This window comes from Branchiostoma belcheri, unplaced genomic scaffold, assembly GCF_001625305.1.
Source record: "Branchiostoma belcheri isolate BF01 breed outbred unplaced genomic scaffold, Haploidv18h27 scaffold60, whole genome shotgun sequence".
NCBI lineage: Eukaryota > Metazoa > Chordata > Leptocardii > Amphioxiformes > Branchiostomatidae > Branchiostoma > Branchiostoma belcheri.
In genome coordinates, this window is record NW_017804243.1 from 882275 (window position 1) to 906940 (window position 24666).

At 39.3% G+C, this 24666-nt stretch overlaps 1 protein-coding gene across 1 annotated transcript in view; it reads right to left on the bottom strand.

Annotated features, from left to right (window-relative positions):
• Positions 1-21134, bottom strand: part of LOC109482715 (neurexin-3-like) — a 93491-nt gene extending 72357 nt beyond the window's left edge. The window contains exons 1-9 of the mRNA XM_019785534.1: positions 20817-21134; positions 12040-12152; positions 10892-11585; positions 9570-9593; positions 9276-9296; positions 8583-8603; positions 5098-5118; positions 4813-4842; positions 779-799 (exon numbers count right to left, since the gene is read on the bottom strand). Of these exons, the coding sequence (XP_019641093.1) occupies positions 779-799; positions 4813-4842; positions 5098-5118; positions 8583-8603; positions 9276-9296; positions 9570-9593; positions 10892-11585; positions 12040-12057 (850 nt within the window). The 5' untranslated portion in view covers positions 12058-12152; positions 20817-21134. The remainder of the gene's footprint in view (positions 1-778; positions 800-4812; positions 4843-5097; positions 5119-8582; positions 8604-9275; positions 9297-9569; positions 9594-10891; positions 11586-12039; positions 12153-20816) is intronic.
• Positions 21135-24666: the final 3532 nt, after the last annotated feature.

Sequence of the window (24666 nt, forward strand, 5' to 3'; positions counted from 1 at the left end):
ATGTAAGATAGGTGGCTGAATATTACAAAATGAAGTCATAAACTGGCCAAATTTCAATTCAGCAGGATACTCTTTAGTTTTCTGATCGAAGTCCACAATTTTCCAAAAATGAAATAGCAGTAGGATACTGGTCTTGTCAAATTCTTACAGTTACATTTACGTTTCTAATTCATTTGATTTCTAGAGATCACAATTTGCCAGAAACTAATTCAAATCCTTGTTAAGTGTAATTTAATTTGTTTACAGTGTACACACATGTAGTCTAATAAATTCTGATAGAATTAATTAAGCCGGTAGCATTTCTTCACAATTTGAGCACTATAAATACGTCAGCATAACAAGCGTAATTTCTTTGCAGTAAATTTCAGTCAGCCTAGGACAACACGCTGACAAAACATTCTACGCCTGTGCAAAACCCACGATTTTCTTTGGATGTTTGGTCAGTGTTGCATCTGAATTTTGTCCATTGCAGACAACATCTTTTCCAACACAACATTTGAAAATAATAGACGGGATGTCTAACATTTTGTCGTGTGTATTGTTAAAAATATTCATCAAAAGACTTTAAACAAGACGTTCTGCTATGCACACTATATTACGGGTTTTGCACAGACGTAGTACGTTCTGCCAACATGATGCCCAGGACATGGCAAGTAGTAGCTGTGATGTTACCACTCAGACACACCCACATCTCTGCACCTCCCACTTCCACACAGTCAAACCAGTGGAAAGGGCAGGTCTGGTGTTATAGAGAGAGACAAGAAAATGGAGGACTCACATTTCTTCTTCTGGGACATGGCTGGGAAAAGAAAGAAAAAGGGCATGACAACATCTGATCTTATTCAGAGGTGTTCTTCAAGGTCTTTTTTATTTTTTCTGTTCTACACACTTAATGAAAACACTTACAGGATTGACCTTAACATGCTGTGATACCTGTGACAAATGGATTAAGACATCTTGACGAGTCGTTAATGAATTCACACAGGGCATACAGATAGCATGCAGACATTGGCGTCAATCGGCTTTCACAGTCAAAAACATCTTGACAAGCATGCACAAAAATCTGGGAGGGCAAAAAGTGCTTGGGTTATTTGTTCAATGTACCTTGTAGCTCTAACAGTTAGCTGTTTGTGACAATTGAACATCCAACAATACCTTCCCCACTAACAGATTATCACAGATCAGGTGAGAGCAATAATATATATTGCAATATGGTCATTTATAATCTGGACATGTGTTAATGGTATCTAAGAACGCCTAAGGTAATTTGTATTTGAATGATGCTTACATAGGGCTAATACCAAGTGAACTCTACAGAGTAACACACAGTACATGTACAAACACATAGAAACAGAAAAGTCTAGAAAAAATGTAAGAACTAAGTTAATTGTGTTATTATAATCACATTTATCACTGCAGCAATACACTCATCCATTCATCTGCAGACTTATCATTCACTCCAGAAATTATCTACGTAATAATCTACTTATACCTGCCTAACCAATCAATGGTGAATCCTACAAAGCCTACAAAAACGTGCAAAAAGGAATTCTAATCCTTGATAAGTCTTGCTTTTCTATGTTTACAATCTTGAATGTGTGACAAAAAAAAAACACGTAGAAAACAAAGGTAAGAATAGATAACAACTTTTTTTATACCCCAGGCTGCTTTTGTAACACATTTAAGTGTAAGATACTGTAGTTATAATTTGGGCCTGACCTGACCCCAATATTAGTCAATTATGTATTCAAAAATGAAAATTATGAAGGTTGTCATTATCAGTTTCACAAGAAATATATGAAGTTGAAAATAATTCTCACTAAAACAACTGGAGCTACTGGAAATTATTGTACTAGAAAGTACAACATTGTACTGGAAAGTACAATATTCTATTGAACGTTAACTTCTTGACACCCACTATTCTTCAATAGCTAATACTATCAAGTGTCTATATATGAGTTGAATTTTGCTTCAAGCCCACTATGACATGAAATTCTCTTCAATGAGGTTGCTCACTGGACTCAACACTTGCCATAATCTGCATCCAGATCTGGATTCTACATCATAGTTTGCTACATCATTTTCAGTGTGCAAAATGTGCCATGCAACTAGGGCTAGGTGACTGTACTGATAGTAAGCCCAGACTTGCGAGGGCTAGAAATACCACCCACATGTGTAGGTTAGTGCAGGCAAAATTGGGGCTGTGCGGGTATTTCTGATGTCTACAAGCACCTAACCTGCACTCGTCCATGTACTTAATTTGTTTGAACTATTAATTTCTGAATTGCTTGTTACTACCTATGAAGTACATGTACAAAAGAATGGTTTTGAACAGTGCTAATGTGATCCATACTTTCTAAATTCTGAGTGGTGCAGGTAAAATTGTTCTGGTGCAGATAATTTTCAATGTTACCTGCACCAGTGTACCAGTGCAGGTATGCAGGCAAAAAGTATTTTGAGTCAAGATCTGTAATGGGTGTACTGCCAGTAAACCTAGGCTTGAGGTCACTGACCTAGGTGAGGGCTATGTACAATGTAACAGCATTAACCCCTGCAAAGGTCAGCACACTCTATTGCATAAAAGCTGCGTAATGAACAGTCGGAGAATAAAATGCACCTTTATGGCTATCACAAAGGTCATGCAGGGCGAGGCAAACCCTGCTTCTATGTCCTTCTCCTGTTTGAAAAGTCACGATCTGTTACGCAAAAACCTGGCGGATCTTCCAAACCTGATGAATAACACGTCTCAGGGGTCTGATGTTGACGTAGTCAAAAGCAACACCTCTAAGATTTAGCTCCACAAATAAAACACTACATCTAGTCTAAAATGCTATGTTTGTTCTTCAAATACTCCATTCTTTGTCTTTTTTTTCCCTCAAATTTTTTAAAAGTTTATTCACGCTACCTTCTAACTAACAACATAAATCTAGAATGAATCAACACAGAAGATGTATTCAAACTGCAAGCTTGGATTATAGCATATTATTCTTGCAAAATGAAAAAAAAATTCATTATTGAAATGAAATATTTTCTTTTTATATTCATTTTTAGTTATCCTTAAAACAGCTTGAAACATCAATGATGAACAATCTAAGATGTGTCAGTTTTACTTGTAAAGTAAATTGAAGACCAAATTTGCTTATTAGAGGGTAGGACACTCAAAAAGATCATGCAGGATACTCATCAGACGACCTTGTCACAAATGATAATGCAACTCGTGGAGGAAAATCAGTTTGTATTGACTGAAGAAAGCCGTAAGAGATTGAAATTTCCGCTGATAGGAATAGCATTCAACAGCTTTATTATTGGATGAATTATTTATTACGCAGTGATTATTGAATTATTTAGTCTGAAAGGCTATCACTTACAAGTGAGATGTGTCACCTTTGCATTGGCCGGGATGAATTTATTGAAAAATTAATACAGTATCTTCAAACTGACACATCCGAGAGGATCAGCATGTCAGTTTCATGCCAAAAGCAACAGGAAGGGCCAGATATACATGATAATGTAAGATACTGTGAATATCTTTCATTCCTGGTATTCAAAATACTGCCTACAGGAAAGGCTACTGCTCTTCAATGGACATGTCTGATTCTATGACCATCAAAGGTGGCCTCTGCAGCACAAAACTGTGCCTGTTGTTTGTGTCCGCAGTAAGGTCTTCTACTAGCACATCACATGCAAAGGAAGGACAGGTTTGGTATATTTTGCCTAATTTTAAAACCCCAAATGACTGCTGTTTTGAATTTTGTATTGCGGGTAAAAATTATCAACACTGTCCTTGGTGCTGAAATGGTGATAATAGGAGTACTTACTAATAAACTGACAATAGTCAAAACAACAGGCTTGGAATTTTTCCATTAAAATAGATACCAAATGATTGCTGTTGTCAACTACTGGCACTGTCCTTAGTGCTGAAACCAGGAACCACATAGTCAAAGGGAAGCTATAGAGAACAGTGGCCTTGTCCGTATCAGATACCAAGGACTCGATATATCTGGTGGTTGACGCATATCTACATCATTGTATGATTCTGCATCTGATTTGGTATGTGTGTGAAGCTACCTAAATCAAATTTTAAAGCTCTTTGGTCAGTACGAGAAATACTACCAGTCTGTTAACAAACCCAAATCACATCACATCTGTCTCTAGCAGTTGTTGCAGGTCTGTTGTAAACTAGCTTTAAGATGGTTTTCAAAAAGTTACCCCATTCTGCAACTGAAACTGTGAAAAGCCTGAAGCAAAGAGACTGTTTTAACATCCCTTGTTGGTCACAAAAGACAAACTTCAAGAGAAGAGCAGATGAGAAAAATAACACCCGTAAGGACACGTCACCCTAGGTGGGCAATCTTCTCCTGAAATAATGATTTCAACATCTATTGATCCTTAGTCCCTGAGGTGTGTTCAGTCTATTAATAGTGAGCAAATGCATAAGACATGTACATGAACCATTCAGTCGATAGCGGGAAAAAACAAGAAAGAATGAAGGAAAAACTAAAAAAGGAAGTTCTCTTTGCCATTTGTATCATGATAGTATCTTTGTGCAATGTTGATTGAAGTTTAAAGAAGTATGCAAAACAACTAATTTTCCCTAAATTTGTAGCAGTGTTATAATATCATACTGACAAGGGCAACAGCAAAAATATAACATTTAACATGGGGTCCTTTCTCCTATAGCATGTTAATCAAATATTCTAGTGGTATCAATGTCTACAAGAAGAAATTCGATTCTGCTGGCCTTTGTAAATATGCAATTAGAACTATGTAAAGAAGAACCAAAGAACAACTTGTATTGTCCATTATTATTACCTTGATATCTATAATTGTCTACGGAGTCATCTGTTAAGAGTAAAAAAAGAGGGAGTTAGTAAAGTTATGCAAAAAAATTCTCAATCTTCCTTCTGTAATATCAATACCAATAAATTTCAGTCACAGTTGGATACTTTCTGTTTGGAAAAAAAGGCAGATTTCAAGAGTAAAGAAATGCAGAACAGACATTTAGTGTAAAATTTGAAGAATGTAAATCAGCTGAAACTACAACTTGAAATCAATGAAAAAACAGCAACAGAAATTTTTCGGATGTCTTGTTGTTACCTTGGTAGTCTAGGGGAGCATCTGTCGAGAAGTGAAAATGGATTGAATTAGTTTGATAGAATTGACAAACATCAAAAGGTACATTTCTAAATCTTACATTGAATGTGAAATCATATACAGAACTGAATACTTTGGTACCTACACAGCCTTGCTCCCCATCAAAAATAACGTAACTGTCATTGATACCTGAAAATCGGCAATGTGACAAGACTTATGCAACCCTTTCGGTTTAATTTTTGAATGTTTCAAGCACAGCCATCGTGATCGCTTTTCCATTATCGTCAAAAGCCTTGGGATCTAGATATCATTTTCTAAATCGATCTTTGATATGAGATGAAATATCATTGCCTCGGGCTCATGTCGTCAATCGCAAGCTAACTTGATGACTACAACACCTGAAACCATATAGAGATATCCCATATCACCGTAATGTTTTTAATGCCTGCACTATAGATGATTTACAATAAAAGAGTCATGTACAACTTGTAAGAACTAGGTAAGTATGTATTGGCTTCCCCCTTCTTCCTCCCCCATTCTATGGCCTAAAATCATTTTGGAGGTATTAGCAAGTGAAACTTATACCATATATAATGGACATCTTTCTGGTATGATAAACAGCAAGCTGCTATGATCCCTGTCTACAATATCAAGTAGTAGCAAAATAATGCTTCCTAGAAAGGAATTTTATGGTCCAGTTAATGATATTTTGCAACAGACTGAATTCTGTGGACGCAACTACTAAAACCTATTATTTTATTGTCACTGACTGCCAAAATCCAGTTATCTATTCACAATTTAGTGCTAAATTTTAGTCTCAACAATGAGTAAAACTCCTACCAGGACTGAATTACAAAAAAGGAAGATTGTAGAAATTTGATCACTTAGATTGGTTATTTGCTTCATTTTACAACTTCAGATTTATTGCCAACAAAAAAATACCATTAAACATTTTACGAGGATAATATTGTAAACTCAAGACATAATACATTACACTGTACCACCCAGACAGAGACCTGCTGTCTTGAATGTTCAGTGTTTTTGTCATGTCCTCTCCTTGAATTCTGTCTGAGTTCTGCCTCCAGGATTCTGGCAGAATTATAGGTAATTTTTCAGAATTCTGAAGAATTTGTGAAAGAATCTTTTGAATTGGCCATGATCCTTGAGACTTCTTATCTACTCCTGTACATTTGTTACCATGCCTTACATCATACTTAAAAAGCATTAACTCATCTGGCCAGTATACTTGTAAAAAATTTCAATTTCCCAGAATTAGACTGCCCGCAAACGTTGTGTCATCTGTTTTCGCTGCTTCCTTTATTCAGTTTCAAAAGCAATTAAACTCATTGCAATCTTTTAACTGATAATCCTGTATGCCTGCAATTGAAAATGGGTCACTCTTCTTAATAATCACAGCCCCTTGTGCCCATTAAGAGCTAATCAATTGATTTCTAAAATTTCTTTCTTCTTACATCGTGGGAAGGGAGTGGTCACCGAAATGTGAAAATTCCAGAACGTAGTAGGTGGACCGTGATTGAATTGATCTGGCCAAGATGATGGATGCATTCTCTGTGGATCAATAAGGAGGATTTCACCAGCATACACATGTATCTGTCGTACGTGCCTCGTCGGGAGGGGGGCCTTGAGATGCGGGGTGTACGTGGCCTCCGGCGGTCTTTATGCTGACGTCACTGTGAGGTAAGACTACATTGATCCCTGCTCACTCTACTTTATACAGACACTTCATCATGATTTACAAACTATGTGTACCTCGAGATGTGCGACCACTCAATTTTCTGCTTCACGCCGGTACAAGAGGCCTTTAGAATGCCTGATGTCCTGCCATGAAAAAGTGGCCTACAGCTTTTGACTTTGCTATGTACATGTGCTTGCCTACCTCAAAATGTATATGTATACTGCATAAAAAGCTGGCACTAGCTTAAAACAATCTTAATCTAATCATAAGTAAGAGCTCCTGTGTTAAAGATGAATCATATTGATGATATCCCTGATATAAGTTCTAACATTGGCTCTGTCCTTGGTGCTGAAAATATTATCCTGCTGATACCCCATGTCAAGTATGCAAATTATGCTTTCAAACATATATGTTGTACATAACTAAGACCCTATTTAAGCTAGGTTGTTGTTAGTTTTGCTCTATGCAAATTTACCATAAGAAAACACTAAAAGAACTTTTATGCCATCAAAGTCTTCCTCAATCTCTCATAGTTATGTCAACGAGACACATCTACATGCACATGTACCACCTCAAGCCTCCCAGCCACCTATCCATTCTTATCACTTGTTTTTAAGATTCAATTGAAGACTTCTATACAGGTTTTATTTTGAGCAGGCATCCCGTTCCTGTATATCTGCCACTCTTATCAGTAAAACCCATAGTTTGAAGACTGGCCCAGGGCTTGAAACCAAAAGCCGTGAAATAAGCCAGTCGGCTAGCCGAACTAACCATGATTTTTCATGTCAGCTCGTGGCAACTTCATTTAACTTCCTGACAAAGACACAGACAAAACTGGCTTAAGCCCAGGTTATATCTCCAAGTTTGACAGTCCTGAGGATTTAATTTTACACTAATAATGCTAGCAAGGTGAGCAAAGTTTTGGTTGTGTAAAAGAAAATTCCTGTATACTTCTAATTCTACTAATGCATGTTGCAGGCAAATGTCGAATAAAATTAGTTCAAAGTTGAAAATAGTGACTAACCTTTTAGCCGTGTTCGCAACTGAAATTATTCACAAATCTTTGTGATGACTTACACATAAAGAATTCCTAGATGTTTTAAAACAGCAACTGCCAAATGCTTGCCCTCTAAACTGCTAGACTAAGTGAACCTAGAATTTTATTAAAGCTGTCAAAAACTTTTCCTGCTATTTTTAGTAATGCACTCTTGCAATATTGGACACCTTGACAGTTATATTGGTGGTATTTCAAGTGCTATTTAGTTTGAAGGCCAACTTAAACCAAGTATGGACAGATCCTACAAACGCTTAATACCACCATCAGTATTGGTCAGGGTTATAATATCTAATACCGATGGATATTACTGAGAAAGCATTTATGGAACAATTTAGTCCTAAAACCATTTCCCCACTCCAGATAGGGTATTCAATATTGTAAATGGGCTTCCTTCCCAACAACATTTGTTCACTGGACGTTCCATTATGTTTGGGACCACAGTGCGTGAATGAAGGAGTGTTCAGATTCAAGTGGAAAGTGTCAATATATGTCAGACACAGGCGCAAGGGCTTGTACTCCAGTGTGTGTGAAAAAAAAGTCATTCCCAACATTCATTTTCCATGGTGGAGTCAGGAAATATTGGCAATATTGAAAGACTCAAGAAACAACACTGAATAGAACATTAGTATAATATAATCACATTCAATAAATCAGCAAAAGCACAAGCCGTGTAATCTCACCAAAGCAAAAGCAAAATTGTGAGAATGAAGCAAAAGGTTTAGACATGCTACATACCTGGCATGGGCTGATAGTATGCTTTATCATTAGGAAAAATGGGGAGGGGAGAGCACACATCAGAACATTACTCATGCATTAGCATAGCATCAATCATGCAACGCAATGTAGGACAGTAACTCTTCTATGCCAAGACATTTTCTCGTCATTTCAAACCAGATTGGGAATCGATACTTCATCTTTCCCGAGACAGCTCGGGGAATGCTAAGTATCTACTTACTCATTGGGAATTCAAAGGCAGCAAAAGACTTTCTGAAAGTTTTCAGACTAAAGTTCTCTATGGTTTCTTTTTTTTTAATACGTTAGCAATACTTTTATAACCAGTGGGTTGTGCTCAAGAAATAGGAAAGCGCTAAGACCTAGAACTAAGAGGTGGTGAAGACAAAAGGAGGGATAACTGCCAGGAATTTAAATAGTAGTAAACATCTGTGTGGAGGTGAATGGAAGCGTTACCATGGTTTGCAAATAACATGATGTGCAACTAAACCAAGGCACGGAAAGAAAAACGGAAACGGAAACATGTAACGTTAAAGGTCTGTAAGTCCCAGGGTCTTGAACAGCAAAGGCCCTACTGTACGTTGCAGCCACGTTTTTAAGGAAGAATTATTTACAGCTGCTGGTGCCTCTAATAATAATGTCACTTTGTTAATCAGTGGAAGACAGAATCAAACACGCAAACATTGGCCTGCATACCTCCATCAGCTAACATGACGGCTTGGGGAAGAAAACAAATGAAACATTAAAATATGTGTATTGACTTTTAAAGTTGGCAAACCAAACGGGAGCATTTTCTTTTTCTAACATTGTACTAAACGTAGTGGCTATTGGAGGCAGGAATGCAAAATGACTAATGCTTCCCACCCCCCTCCCCCATATCATCCGTCTCCACACAGCACCCAGATACCCGTGGAAACAATCACAATGTGAAATGAACATGGTGTCGGATCGCCAGTGGGTGTAAGTGTGGGGAAACAAGTAGGTACATACCTTCCACGTCAATTGCTTTGATCTCTGAGGAGACAAGAGAAGAGAGAGGTGGTTTTAGCAGTGAATAAGCGCAGAGACAAAGAGTTGCCGGGTGGCAATTAACACCAAAGATTTCTCTCAAAAGAAGAGTCATAACTACACATTGGTGCAGCTTCATTTAATATGCACAAGGTATACAACATCATGATAAGAAAATGAATGAAACCATTACCCTGGAGGCTTTCTAGAGAGCAAAATAGTTAAAATTGATTCAGTGAGAGGCGGTTATAGCTTTTCATGGAAAGCACAACAAAAATTCATATAGATATTCAATTAACAGATATCATATCTCATTTCAGGTTCCATCACGAGCAATGGGGCATGGTGGGAACATTCGTCTTACGATGCCCACCCGGTCCGACTGCCAAGTCATTTCTGCACGGAGGCTCGTATAAATTAAAGTCGGATCGTGCACAAAGGTATGATGACAGAAAGAGGGATTTCATGGTTATGTAGGATAGACCATGAATGCCAATGCAGCTTGTGAGGACGGGATAGGGTTTCAGCGGGGAGCCGGAATTTGAGCTCAAAATCTGAAAACTGATGACGGCCTTGAAATTGTGACTTAGCCCAAGGACTGCAATTTCAAATTTCCTGAGCTATGGGACTAGGTAAAGCAGACTATCAAAACTACAAATTACTAATGTTAAGCACATTAAGAAATTGACACTGCCTCACAAATATCCAAGCAATTATCTCCTAAAATACAAAGAAATAGTCTGTTGCTCAATTTGATGCCGTAATTTGAAAATGTGATACTCAAGATAATAAAACAGAAAAATGGAAAACGTAATAGATTTAAGGACATTATCTGGAATGCTCACGAATAGGAACATGTTGGGGATGGAAAGACATTTTAAAGACCCTTGCTTGTAGAATAGCCCCAAGAATATCAGTTTCTATGCATGAGTTCCCTTTCTTATCTGTCACAAGGACATTATCTGGGTAGCCCTACATGTATATCATGATTGCATTTTCTTTTTTTCAGCCTGCCAAGTGCTGATTCTGTTGGTACTTTTGCAAAATCTACAAGTAAATTTCTTTCTGCTGCAAGGCTTAGACTCTATCAAGATCCAGGGAGTAAACGTAGGTTTGACGCATCTTCCAAGTCTCCTGTACCATTCAGGTTTCTTACTGGTTGTCTAGCACCTTTGTGATACAGTTTCATTGGCATTCATGTCGGCAAAGCCCCAGTATTATTCTGCCCAAAGAGCCATAATTTATAGATGGAACAGGAAATATTTGAAAAGTCAAATAAAGAACACAGAAGTGGACACACTTACCTTTGCTGCAGGTGTCTCCCTCATACCCTGTCCCTGTGCAATCACAGGACAGTTTTGAATTCCCATCTATGCACTTCCCACCGTTCTTACAAGGGCTGCTATCTGCGCACATGTAACGCACCTCCTTCGTTCCCTGGCTGGAGATCAGCTTGGGCTCATCGTTTCCGAACCGAATGTTTCGAATCGAGCCCGTGAAACGTGGTTCAAACATGGAGGAGGGCAGGGAGAGGTCGTTCAGATCTACTTCCAGGGGTATACCCCCGAAGAACACGTCGCTCTCGCTCACTAAGATGTTCTTCTTCCCGTCTGACGTTCCTGTTTTTGTTTTCCCATCCACGGAAAGGGTCGTCATTTTATTGTTTCTCACAATTTCTACTGAGTGCCACTGGTTATCGTTCAGTTTGCTTCCGGTATCTAGATCAATTTTGACCGGGTTGTCATCCTCAATCTTATTTCTGAGTCGCAATTTACCATCTAAGAGAATCAGCTCAATAAAGTCGTGTTTACCACCATCGTCCATGTACATGAGCAGTGCTCTGTCCTGGGTGGTCCTAAATTCAAAGCTGAGAGTTCCCTTACTGCTGGCATTCCAGTTGGCGTAACGAGCGTGGGAGTTTTTTGAGCCATCGAAGTCAAGTCCGAGGGCCAACTTTAGCAGCACGAATCCGAGAAACGCAAGTATCCGTGCAGCCATCTTGAAGAGAATAAGAATATATCACGTAATTCACATTACACAGATTCAAACCTGTAGTACATACATGTAGTGTACACCCTGATCCTGTTATACAAAAAAGTAACAGTCATTATTAGACAGATTTGCATAACATGAAGAAAACAACATATAGAGCAATCTCAAATTCTTTACTCTGGCTATGCTTGAGTCAATACATTGAACATGGTATCGACTTATAATCGCCTCAGCCTAGTATACATAAATCATGCTTACTACACTCCTTTCTACCTACCTAAGCAATGTCTATTATCAAATACAACAAGCAAGGAAATTATCATCCCATTTTCTCTATGGTGTACAATGGCATCATTTCAAGTGAGTCCCATTCCCTTTATCCCACTCTGACAGAACTGTGCCACAAATGACCCGCAGCTTGTCCCAAAGCAATTTTCCGAAAAGGAAACATGCTCATCACCTCTGTACCATTAGTCATCCCCGAGCTCCCGAATCAAGGTCACAGGTCAGCACTCGCACTAGCTTCTGTGAGTCTCCGACCTCATCTCAGGCAGAAATTGGAACTTGATCTGCCTGAAAGGTACAAAACCACAGCTTAAGCCAGCAAAATACGTAGCACAAACTGGATCTTCCAGATAAAGAAAAATGACCAGAAATAGTGAAAAATTGCACAGAAATTCAGAAATGAGCAGAAAAAATTGCAACAAAGTTTGCACATTCAAGATGAAACTGCATAGAATCAATCAGCAGTCAAAGGGGAAACAAACATTGAATTTCGATCGACATTGTTGGTGAACCGAGGGAGCAGGCGAAACTGTTGTCGCGTTTTGTGCAGCAATGGCTACGCGGGGTGGGCCGTGAAGGATGTTATCCGTCCTCTCGCACAAATTGCTAAAATCCGAGAGCTCTGTCTCATCAAATATTGATAACCCTGCGGGCAATTGAGCTTTACTTCCCGTCCTGATTAGAGGCAGGGCTGAAAGCCTGAGGTGGAGCCACAGATCGTCAGGACTCGTCTGATGAACATCCCAACTACATCATCAATGGAGCAACTTCTGAGTAACGTACAGACCACAATTATTACTAAACCTTCCACACAGGCAAACATGCCAAAGAATTTAATCTCTTCAGCACGCAAATGCTGGTCAGCAAATTTTGGAAAGATGCTGCATGTAAGCACATATTTCTGTACCAAGGTGTAAAGATTCAAAGAGAATATTTCTGTACCAAGATGTAATGATTCGAAGACATGTTTTGTTCAACTTAACACATTGTAAAGCATATTATCCTTCCCTCTGTACTGTTCAATTCTGGGAAGCTGGCCAGCAAATTTTGAAAAGATGCAGCATGTAAGCATGTAATTGTAAATACTAATTGTTCAACTTTATACGTTGTATATCCTTCCCTCTATACTGGTCGATTCTGAGAAATTGCATTTTGATGGGATTATAAATATTACAGATATAGGATGATCCCACAAAAGTAGCTTTCCCCCCATGATTTCTCTCCATTATAACATTGGCAAGGCTTTATTCCTTTAACACAGTATCATCAGATTTCACATTCAAGTTTTATCTTTCTTTGGTAGAACTACATGTAACACAAAGATCTACCAAACCAACCCTGTTCAAACAAATTTTCTTTATCATAATTATTATTATATGACTCATGCACTTATGATCAGCCGCATCTCACATGCAGCGTAGGCTGTTCAAACAATAATGACACAGTAATTATCTTTGATATGTCAATATGCAGACAAAATGTGTTGTTTCTCATATTAACCTTGCAGTATGCATCCCCAATATGCAAAACAGTATTGACCAAATTCATTGTATGGTTGACCTTGCAATGGCTAATGTGGTTATTACGGTTGTCCAACTGCTATATCGGACATCCCTTGAAATCTTGCATGATTCAGCTTCAGTGTCAATAAACACATGGTACAGGGCTTACATGTAGTATAAAACAGGCATGGACATCCACCAATGGGATGTGCTCTAATGTAATCTGTATTGTTAATGCAGTCAAAACTGCAAAAGAAGACAACTCAGGGGACCAATAAAATGGTCACTATTGACAGGATTCTTAATACTTATGTCAATGGAAAAATTGTCTAAGGGACCACCAAAAAGTGGTCACATAGGCATGGTGGTCATTTGAATACTAGGTTGACTGTACATTCATTGATACTCTAAAACCTGCATCATTCTGTATCATGTTACAATTATGGTATGTTTAGTTCACAGGGTTAGGAATGCCCTTTTGAGAAGAAGTTGACCAGTATGGTTACATAGAATCCAACACACTTGACAGCCTTTGATACACTTATGCTGTAAAAAAGAATTAACAGTCAATTGGAAAGCAAATCTGTGAGCAAGGGCAGTTTCTTGCATCATCATCCCAACCTAATCAGCAAATGACTTGAAATGTCATCTTCAGACACTTAGAAAGATGTGTACATTTCATACAGCAAAGTGAAGTCAGTTTTGTGCAAGATCAACCTCCACCCCCCCACCCCCACTTTCCCAGAAACCCCTACTATATCCCCACACAGAACATGTTTGTGGCATGAATCCAGAGAAATGGGTTAAAAGCTGTGTTAAAAACCCCCTCAGATTTCACCCCGGATTTTTTAAGAACTTGTTTTGGGTTTTCCCAAATAATGTCACCACTCTTATCTCAGGTCCTAATCTAAACAGTGCTTGGCCATGGTTACCCTGGCAAGTGTCAATCAAGTGATTTGTTCCTATTATGTGACATAATGAGTCCTAGCTTGCAGGCATAACAAAGACTGGCAAAATTGTGTAAACAAAGAGTTGTTAAAAATGAATGGATTGCTTGCATTGGAAACAAGCAATGGAATTATTATCGGATTGATAAGAAAATTGCTGAGATATAAAATAATTCTAAACTGTTCTTCACACCTGGTTCAATCTCACACATACAAAATGTCTTGAAAAGACAAAGACCATGTCAACAAAGCTTCAACTATCATGTAGAAATGTTAGCAAAGAAAATAATTAAATAACCGATGTACTGAAAATCTGTATAACCGTGTACTGCAAAGTTTGCAGTGGTTTTATTTTTAATGATGGCAAATTTATATCATCGATGTATGTATTACTTCAGGAACTGGACCACAAAATTGCTTTAAATATTAAGTGAAACACACATACATACAACAAAAATCTCCTCTCCCATTCTATCATGAAATTCAGTCTCTACAACTATAATATAAAAGAATTTTAGTGATAAGGAATATATTAAGTTTCCAATGAAGACTCCCCCACTTTATCACTTTATTTTTACCTGTCACTTTATTTGTACCAAATAAATAACAAAATTTAATGAAAAAATACTGTAGGTTTCATGGATCGGAATTTGCATACTAGGTTCTAATCAGCAATTATCAATGGTTCATTATAAAATTGTGTTTGTAATTGAGCCATAGATGTACAATACATTAATGAAAGGGCAATTCTTGAATGAGATAGCTTACAAAATGGCAGTGGGGCTTCATCTCGTGAAGTGACATGAATACCAAAGCATGGTTCTTGTGCCTTTCAAGAGGAAAATTCCGATGACAACATACCAGATTTGTATGGCTAAAGATCAGGCACAGAGTGGGCTGTAAGGTCACATTATTTCATGACTTAGATTCTTCCACAAGTCCATGACATTGCTTCAGTGAGCAATTTACCATTCTGAGTGACTTGAAGGCCACTGCGATATTACATGAGGAATTACTATGTCAAGAGAGGATTAGCCTTACAAAGGAGAAAGTAGCGGAACGGAACAGGAACAAGTTACATCTCAATGTAGTCTCTAAGTAACTAACACCTCTTTGGTTTGGTCACGGAAGTTTCTTCCTTCTCCTTTTGTAGTTTTTGCAACAATGTCTGCCTGGGGCTTGAAATCCTTTTTTCTGCATACCATCATTGAACATAAAACCTTCACCAGACAAATTTTACCTGCACCACTCAGAGTTTAGGAAGTACATGTATGGATGACCCTAAAGATGGTTCAGAAACTATTGCCATTATCTCTTGCAGCAAATAAAAATCCACATACATTATTGTATAAACCCAGCAGATGCATGCATGGAACAGTGTAGACATCAGAAATACCCGTAGAGCTCCAATTTTGCCTGCACTAACCTGCATATGCAAGTGGGATTTTGAGCCCTGCTGTCCTTTTGGGGCCCGTTTGGCCTGTAACAAAGACATGCTGTGCCTCTTCCTCTTTCAGAATAAATAATGCACCCCCTACTGTTGATGAATGCATGATATGTCAGAAACTGTTAATAATCTGATTCTAACTGCAACATACAAGGTACATTTGTACCAATACAATTTGTACAGATAGAACTGTATAGACTTCAGCTCACAGAAATAGCTGACATTTTTTATCTCGGCCGCCTGAAGCGGCCGAGGTATTGTGCTCCAAAATATGTACGTTCGATCGTGTTTTCGACCGTGAAAAAAACCCAATGAAACCAATTACTCTGCATGTATACTTTACTTTGTGGTGTCGACCTACCGGATGATAGTGTCGTTATTCTGATACAACGAAGTTGCTAAAAAAGAGGAAATGCTGTTTACCACAAAACCATTGTTTTATATCATAGTATGCATTTAATGTTCTAGAATTTCGCTAATAGCTGCTGTAATTGGACCAATAAATCAATGACATAAATTATGTACGTTAACCTTCCATATTTGCTTCAGTCGCAAGATGTCGCTTTTGATTGGTGAATAAATCACTGTGACGCAAGTAAATATTCACTTGAAATGAGAAATTACCGCCCAACAAAACGGACCATTAGATTCCCAGTGCTGTATTACTCTTTTGTTCTTGTGGTCAACTTGTTTTCTTTGCTTGAATCGCGTAAAAGACCAAGGAAAATACAATGAAATCGGCAATCGCCGAGCCGCGCCCCGATCTGCCGCCGCCATCTTGGATTTTTTTGGAAAGCTGCAATTTGGCCCAAACCGCTAGAGGGGGCGAATTAAAATGTTTAATATATTCGGTGTGAAGTTTTAGTAGCTCTAGCAGTAGAGGAGAAGTTTGATAATGCATAGAACGGATAAAATAGAATAAAATTAAATGAAGTAAAATAAAACAGAATAAAAAATAAAATAGAAAATAAATAAAAAATAAATAAAAATAAAAAAATGAAATAAAATGAAAATTATTGTAGTGGTTCCATATACTTAACGTTATATTGTATTTAGCAATGATCATTTTTCACTAATTCCATTGAAGCAAATGATAATGGAAGCCAACTTATTACCCTGTTTGGTGTTACAGGTATGAACATACTAGGTAATACATTCTTTCCTCTCTAGCAGTTACACAAATCTATGTGGACATCCTCCAAGAACACAAAACTACATGGCCAGCGGCCGAGATAAACTTTTTTCAAAAGTCTTGTTTCTGAATATATAGGTTGCAAACAATGTCAGCAACTCTCAAATTTCAGGCCTATTGTAATATTTATTTGCTTTAGTCTGGGCTAAGAAAACAATTCTTTTGTCACCGGAGAGTCAGTGTGCTTGAAATGCAATTGTCCATACAACATTTTCAACCTATGACATGTAGACCATTTAAAACACCATAATCCACCCCTGACTCTTCTCACCATCATTTTTGGCCCATACCTTTCTTAGTCATACCAAAAGTTTTCTCCTAATATCACGGAACAGTTGGGGGAGTTTGCGTGATGGATCGCAATTGTGGACCGGAAGTCTGTGGCCACAAAGCCACACCCTGACGTGACACGCCTCTTTAATTTCTTAGAAAGCTGGAGTTCGCTGCCACACCCCTCCCTAGAGTGCGTGGAAAGTTCAGGCGGCGTTAAGCTGCGTAGGTGGCTTTTTCCGGCAAACATTAATCAGTGCTCTATGCATTCAAGTTCAACATTTTTCTTTCCTTGTTGTTTTTCCGTAAAATAGGTGTTAGCTTTGACACACACTTGCGTGCCTGCGAAGTTGCAATGGTGCGTCTTGCCAAATGGCAGCTGTGTAAAATATACATTCCAAACAATTCAGATTAAGAAAACATAACATATAACCCATTTTGACATCAAAGAAGATCGTAAAGCCTCCATCTGCATTAATGTAAGATTCCTGTCACAATCCCAGTCTTATTTCCATACGTCACCACAGCCCCTAAGGAACTGGCCAGCAAATTATGTGCCTATACAACAGCTTAGCAAACAAAACGTTGCAGGCATCAGCAAAATCTTGTGTCTGACTGAACCAACATTTCAAAAACTAAACCCAAGGCAAAAGCAGTTTCCAAATTTAGCCTACTGGCAACAAAATCAACCACTGTATCTATATTTGATAAACCTCTGATGAATTTTTCTATTTCGGCATAACTGCTTCACACTGATTTAACTTCAGGTTGGTTTCAGATAATATTTGACAAGCACTCCCTGCCTTTTTTATTTTAATTTTCCTGACATCCATTCTGTCACATATTGATTAAAAAGATTTGATTGATCAATGAAATTATGACTTTATACATCTGTTGTCACGACCTTAATAAACAATGTTAGGAACTGTGCAAACAAGAAATAAAATTGGAGCGGAAGAAATTGCTCTCTCTCTCTCTAACAGTCCCTTCTCTGAGTCCCTTTTGGAATCTTTTAACAAGATTTTGAAGTGGGAAGTGGAAAAAACAATCAAGTAACATGCATGCACACTGCATACCACAGTCAACAATTCCAATCGTACACCAACTCCCTTTACGCAAAGGTAATAAGTAAAATTCTACAACGTCTATTGTGCGAGATTTCACACCCAATGCTCAACTGTCCACTGAAATACAGAGCCTTTGATGCATAATGACAAATTATGAAAACAGATAGACACGTAACACAAATATTATTAATAGATTATTCATGCCGTGAATAAATTGTTAATGGCGTTAACGCATTGTGAGGATACCGAGACTGCGATATCTATAGAATCTCTCAAATGCAGTAATTTTGAAGCCCTTCCCCCCATTAAAACACCAATTTTTGTGACCTCTTCTCCGTGATGCAATTGGCAACAAGCTCGAGCGTACTTATTACAGAATATCATAACACTCCAGGTCATAAATCTGAGTTAAGTACTTTCTACTACGCTCTCTATTGTTGTAGAATAAACACGTTTTCAAAAGACGACATTACATTGTAAATGTCAGGGAAAGGTTATGTGCTGTTATAATCAAACCATGTTGAAAGTCAAGCAGATCCAAATAGAAACACTGAGTCACAACCGTTCAATGATTGCGAAGAGAGAAATAATACTTAAACCGCTGTGGGTCCCTTGTGTTAACAGAGTGAGGGGGGGGGGCATAATAACAAGCGTACTAGAATCGATCGTTGATACAATCTGGACGATGCGTAATCCGAGAGACTGACACAAATTCACACTTTGCTAATGAGATCTGACCACTGCGCCCATGATGGAAGAAATACAGTCCAAGTCTTTTAACAGGAATTATCAATGTAATTGCAAAAGATTTTCTTCAACAAGCTGGGGTCTCTGACTGTGAATACAAAATAAAAACACAGTTTGGATATCACTGAGTGTTTTTTCATACCTTTATAAATTATGGACAATACTACTTTCACCACAAAATGCTACCTTTACAAAAGAGCAGCGTTAATATAATGTTAAGCCACATGTAATTGTTCTTGCATGTTGTTTCACAGCACTGTGACAAGCACATACCAAACGTAGTGAAAGGACATGCCATGGTGGCAGTTTGGACAAACAGGGCTGTAGTAGTATTTATTTAACCCACACCCTGCTTACACAGGTCTAAACAGGCAGGCACACAAAAACTGTGTCAAGCTCTCCCTGTAGTACACACCACACCCCTACTACGCACAAAACAACACTATGCCCTATCCCTTCAATAGGGCACAAAAAGATTGCTATACAAAACCCTGAAAGGTTCTCCACCTGCTCAAGTTCTCAGTCATTATTGTGCCAATCAATTTCCTCCTTTTGACAATAATACCTGTCATTCACACCTGACACAACAGTACTTTTCACTACACTTATGTTTTGGAGGTTTGACAGAACTGTTTACGTCAACAATACCATGATATGACTGCTTTTCTGTTAGGGATAGTCAAGGGGAATCTTCCTTAAGACAACTTCCGCATACCAGGGTTTTAAAGGGAAGATGGCGCAGTGTCGCAATGGTGTAAAACAAGTCCCACCCATGTCACACACAGGTAGCGGACCCTCCCTTTTTTACACTCCTACACTGTTCAGTATGGCTGTCGCAACCCATAGCTGCAGGAAATCCAACATCATCAATTTTTCAGAAGCTATTAGAATCTGTGCAGAGTGGCGCTTTGGTGTGACACACGCTATGTGCTACCGGAAAGGGTCAGGCTGTTGTTAAGGCAGTGGCGGAATACCGTGGAACGCTTATACAACACGAAATTGGCTCCGTAAAGGGCTTCAATAAGAGGCTTCGCGACGTCAAATTCATCACTTGGAAATAAATCTCTCGCTGACGTACCCCACAGTCCGAATTGCCTTTACCTACCCAAGGGGTCAGTAAATTTCATATTGGATATATTATCGCCGTATCGACTGGCTGGCCGGGCCGCGCGCCGAGGTACCTCCATACGTGCGTGTATCGGATCTATTCGCCACACGTGATCAAAATAAATGGAGATCTGGGGACGCTGACAAGCTAATGGTTTCTGAAACGACTTGTAAACAATCAATTTGGGGCAGATTTTCCACGACTTTACCTCACTGTGCCGTGATTTTGTCTTTAAAGAAAATGAGGTGGGGGTTTTAAAGACGCCCTCCTCGCATGCCGGCTTGTACCCCGGCGTAGGTCGGGCGTTCAGAGTTACCGCCCACCTTGGACCGAAATTATGCGCCGGGAAGCACGGTTATGAACGGGACACAATTCACAACCCTTCCTGCCATAACTAGATACGTTAGTTTCACGAGAAATCACCAGTAACAAATAGGAAATCCGCTTCTCTGCCGTCATCCTAGGCAAGCAAAAAAATCGCAACGTTGAGCTGCAACGTTCGTAGAATGAAGCGACCGGAGTTGTTTTGCCGTGTACGGTTTGTACGTAGGAACCCCCTTAACGCTAGTGCACTGCCTTCTTCCATATTACATTCACAAACAGGCAAGCACAATCCCCTGTAGTCTAGGGACAAGAGGTTGACAATATGCCGAGGAATGAGAGAATAGTTACCTTAAAGCAACGACCAGGGATAGCGGCTACGATCGGGCTGTAGTAGCGGTGAGAGCCAGGCGGGATAGCGGCGCAGGTTTTCCATGCTGGAACACTGAGGGCGATCGCGACTGCCCGCCGTTTAACAGTGGATCCTCAGGCCCCACCTTTTACCCAGAGCGTGTAACCGTAACACACAAACCAGCATCCAGGCACGCGAGCCGACAATTTGGGAGCCGAAATTGCCCGGGGACGATGAAAAAAAAACTAGAGGTGAACGCTCTCCACAATCCGATCGTTTATCAAAGGTGCCGACACATAGGACCACATCGTCGCGAATTCCTGGCATGCAGATTACCCAGATACGTACTTAGCATAATTTATGCGCGGGGGGAACAATGACGTTCAGATGGAAGAGCTACCTACCGGTGTGAACAAGGCCCGCCAGTCTCACCTCTTCCCGCCCTCCAGAAGAAGATGAGAGAAAGATAGCGACGCTTCCCCCGAAATCAACTCTCACGTAGCAGACAGGCAGCTCACGCCGGCATGGCGGGTTTTAACCCGGGGGAACAACAGTCTGATTGAGCGGGGATTGAAGCGCCCGCCGCGCACAGATCACCTTTTCAGTGCCTGGGTTTGACGGGATATCTGTAATGGTCTGGAGTGACCACTGATCGCTGAGGCTCGGTTAGCGGGTAAGCGAGCGCACCCTATCATGCACTTCCTCTCCGGGCCGCCATTAAAATGCCTAGGGGGAGGGAAAAAAAAACACACCCCTCTTGTTGTTACAACTAACGTTAACTTTGTTATTATCAGTAATAAACGGAGATGAAATATTGTCACATCTGATTATCTGGAAGAGCGGTCGTAATTTTTTTCCTCGGCGCGTCAAATTTTTGCGGCAGACCCCTGCCTGTGTTACAGTACCCCTGATCCTCTAGCTAAAGCTTATCCTCGCGGGCTTTAAGAGAAATCCGGTTGGCATGGAAACCAGGAGCTCACTGAGATTACTGGAACGCTGGCATACTGCACTGTGTTTCAAGGGTCTTCGATGTAAAACATCTATTTCTTTTCACACATACGTCTTCTGATATGGTTCGTATACGTAATGTACGATGTACTTTAAAAAAATATCCTTTTGATTTTTTTACAGCTTAATTTTGAGGAATAAATTTTGAAGGAGGAGGAGCAAATAGCTTACTCTTATAAATTAAAAACATGAATTATTTCAATGTACTATTTACTATTAGTTTGGTTTTCTAAAAATGACAATGAAATGATTTCACTGAGTAACGTTAAACAGTTTTCTAAACTGATATATATGTATATTGACTAATATTTAACCATCTTTTATACGTTTGTACAATTTGACTAATGTTTAAAAAAGGGTAGTTAAACCTATACCTTTTATATATTTGTATATTGACTATAATATCTAAAAAAAAAGGCTACCAAAAGCTCATCTTTTATGTATCGGTATATTGAACAATCTTTGACAAAAGGCTAGTAAAAGCTTTTATATATTTGTATATTTACAAATCTTTAAAAAAAGGCTAGTAAAATATATTTCATTATTTGTACATCGAATAATATTTGGAATATGCCGCATCTTTAAGCGCTTGTACCCTGCGTTGTACTTTACTGATGCGTTCACTGCACTTAGACCAAAATAACATCGCTTTCATTCTACCGTGTGGCGATGTGCAAAAGTTTTTAAAGATTCCACTCTTGATTTACACCGTTACAGAACCGAGTTTAATAAAAGATAGCGAGAAGCGAATGATCCTCTCTGCCCGTTTACGGACGTCGTTGCGCCGGGAGCCCTACTGGGCGGCGGCCCACTGCCAACTCCAGTAATGGGCCATTTCTGCTTTCTTCGTAAATTTGATTGCCAACAACAGATTATATATATACATAACCACTGGCAGTTTAGAGGACACGGTTATAAATCAAATATATTGTCTTCTGAACGTTTCTCGGAACCCGTGAAACGGAAGAAAAAGTTACATAGAGTGTTGTGGGCGGGTTTTTTTATGGCTTCACCACTATGCGGGAGAGGGGATAGGTCTATTTTTGGTATGGGGGATGTGGTGAAGCCATTTGCTGCATTTGCTCCAGATCTAGAGCAAATGTCGGCTTTCTAGTTTACTTTGTATTCTGAATCGTCCCAACTTTTTAAAGTCTTCATAGCTGGCTCCGGAGGGCGTTTTGATATTGTTGTATCCCTGTTGCTAGTAAAACGATCAGAAAAAGGGAACATCAAGACACAACGGCGATTAGGCTAGAAAACGTTAAAAAAAATAGCCGCAATATAAAGTGCCGCCCAGAGCTTGATATGGATTCTACCCATCTTGTACTTTCCAATAACAGCCCTAAGCAGTGTAACCACTGTATCCAACTCACTCAGACCCATGTATAAAACGCCCAGTATATCTTTACATTTCGTACTCGGTAATACTGTAATATTGTTCCAAAGTGGCGACATCCATAGCACTAAAACCTGCTAATGTCACGGGTAAAGCAGATGATATACATACAGATTTAACAACAGCAAAAAAACCCCACCAGTGCATTTTTCATAAAGCATAAAGAAAATCACAAAAGAAACCTTATTTGAGAACAATACAGTGACCGTAATGATATTGTTAGTAGTAGTAGGCAAATAACCTAGTCTCACCCAGACACCTTTGCAGGCTGGTTAAATAGTAGAAATTGACCTAAAAAAGGAATGTAACTGGCCAGGGGAGTTGGTCAGCCATAGAGGGAGGATCCAAATCCCCTGGACAGTTACATTCCTTTTTAGGCCTGATTTCTACTATTTATCCATCTTGCAAAGGAGTCTGGCGGAGAGTACAAAAACCTACCATGCGATCAGTCGGTCTAACGCAGTCCAAGATTATCGGAGTAACAGCGGTTCCACGGAAATAACGGTGACGGGCGAACGGTTCTTAATCAATCGGGGGAAACAGTCACGGCTGGGCAGGGCCGAGACACGAGCTAGACGTGTCTTGTTGGCGGTGACAACAACAGGATTGATCTGCTGACCTTCGGGACGGGTTGATTGGGCGGCTGATGAAAGATAAAGCCGCACGCCTCCTGTTTTGCTGACAGGCTCGAGACTACTTGTTTTTCAAGATACGCAGGAAAAGCGAGCCTTACGCAGTTTTTTTTTAATCCCAACATACATTACAAGACATGGCGACGGCACACTCAAGTTTTTCCAACTTATTATCATGCCGCCACCAACAAAGACAAGCGCATTCATGAACGGACAACAGACATACTGATCTGCACCTGAGTAAAGTGAGGAAATCAGTGTAAAGTGCTTTATCCAAGAGCACAAGATCGGTGGAATGGCAGGATTCGAACCCGGGACCTCTTGGTTCCGAGCCGAGTGCTCTGTCGTTCCTGGCCACACGACCCCACACAGTTACAGTCACCGATTGCGCTGTGGGCAACTTAAGTGGCCCGACGTAATTATTCATCTCTCTTTTACTATCATTATGTGTTTTGAACGACCTAGACTAGTGCTTATCTGAGTCTATGACAGAATTGAAGATGATCAAAGTTTTGTAATAGAATGTAAATTATACAACAATGAGAAAGGAGAACTTTAAAGTCAGATAGCAGTACAGACAAATTTACATTTCTAATGAACTTAGACAAACCTTATGAAACATATCTGTTCCCACCTTTTTACCATTACTAAGAAGCGAGGAGAGGTCGAATATAGTTGTAGTTACTTGAAATGTACATATGCAACGTTATCTTCTTCTGTTGTGACCTGTATTTAACCCAGTGGGAATATGTGTACAACAAAATACAGTTCATCTAAAATTGCAAACTAATTACTTTTTTGGAATGTCATATT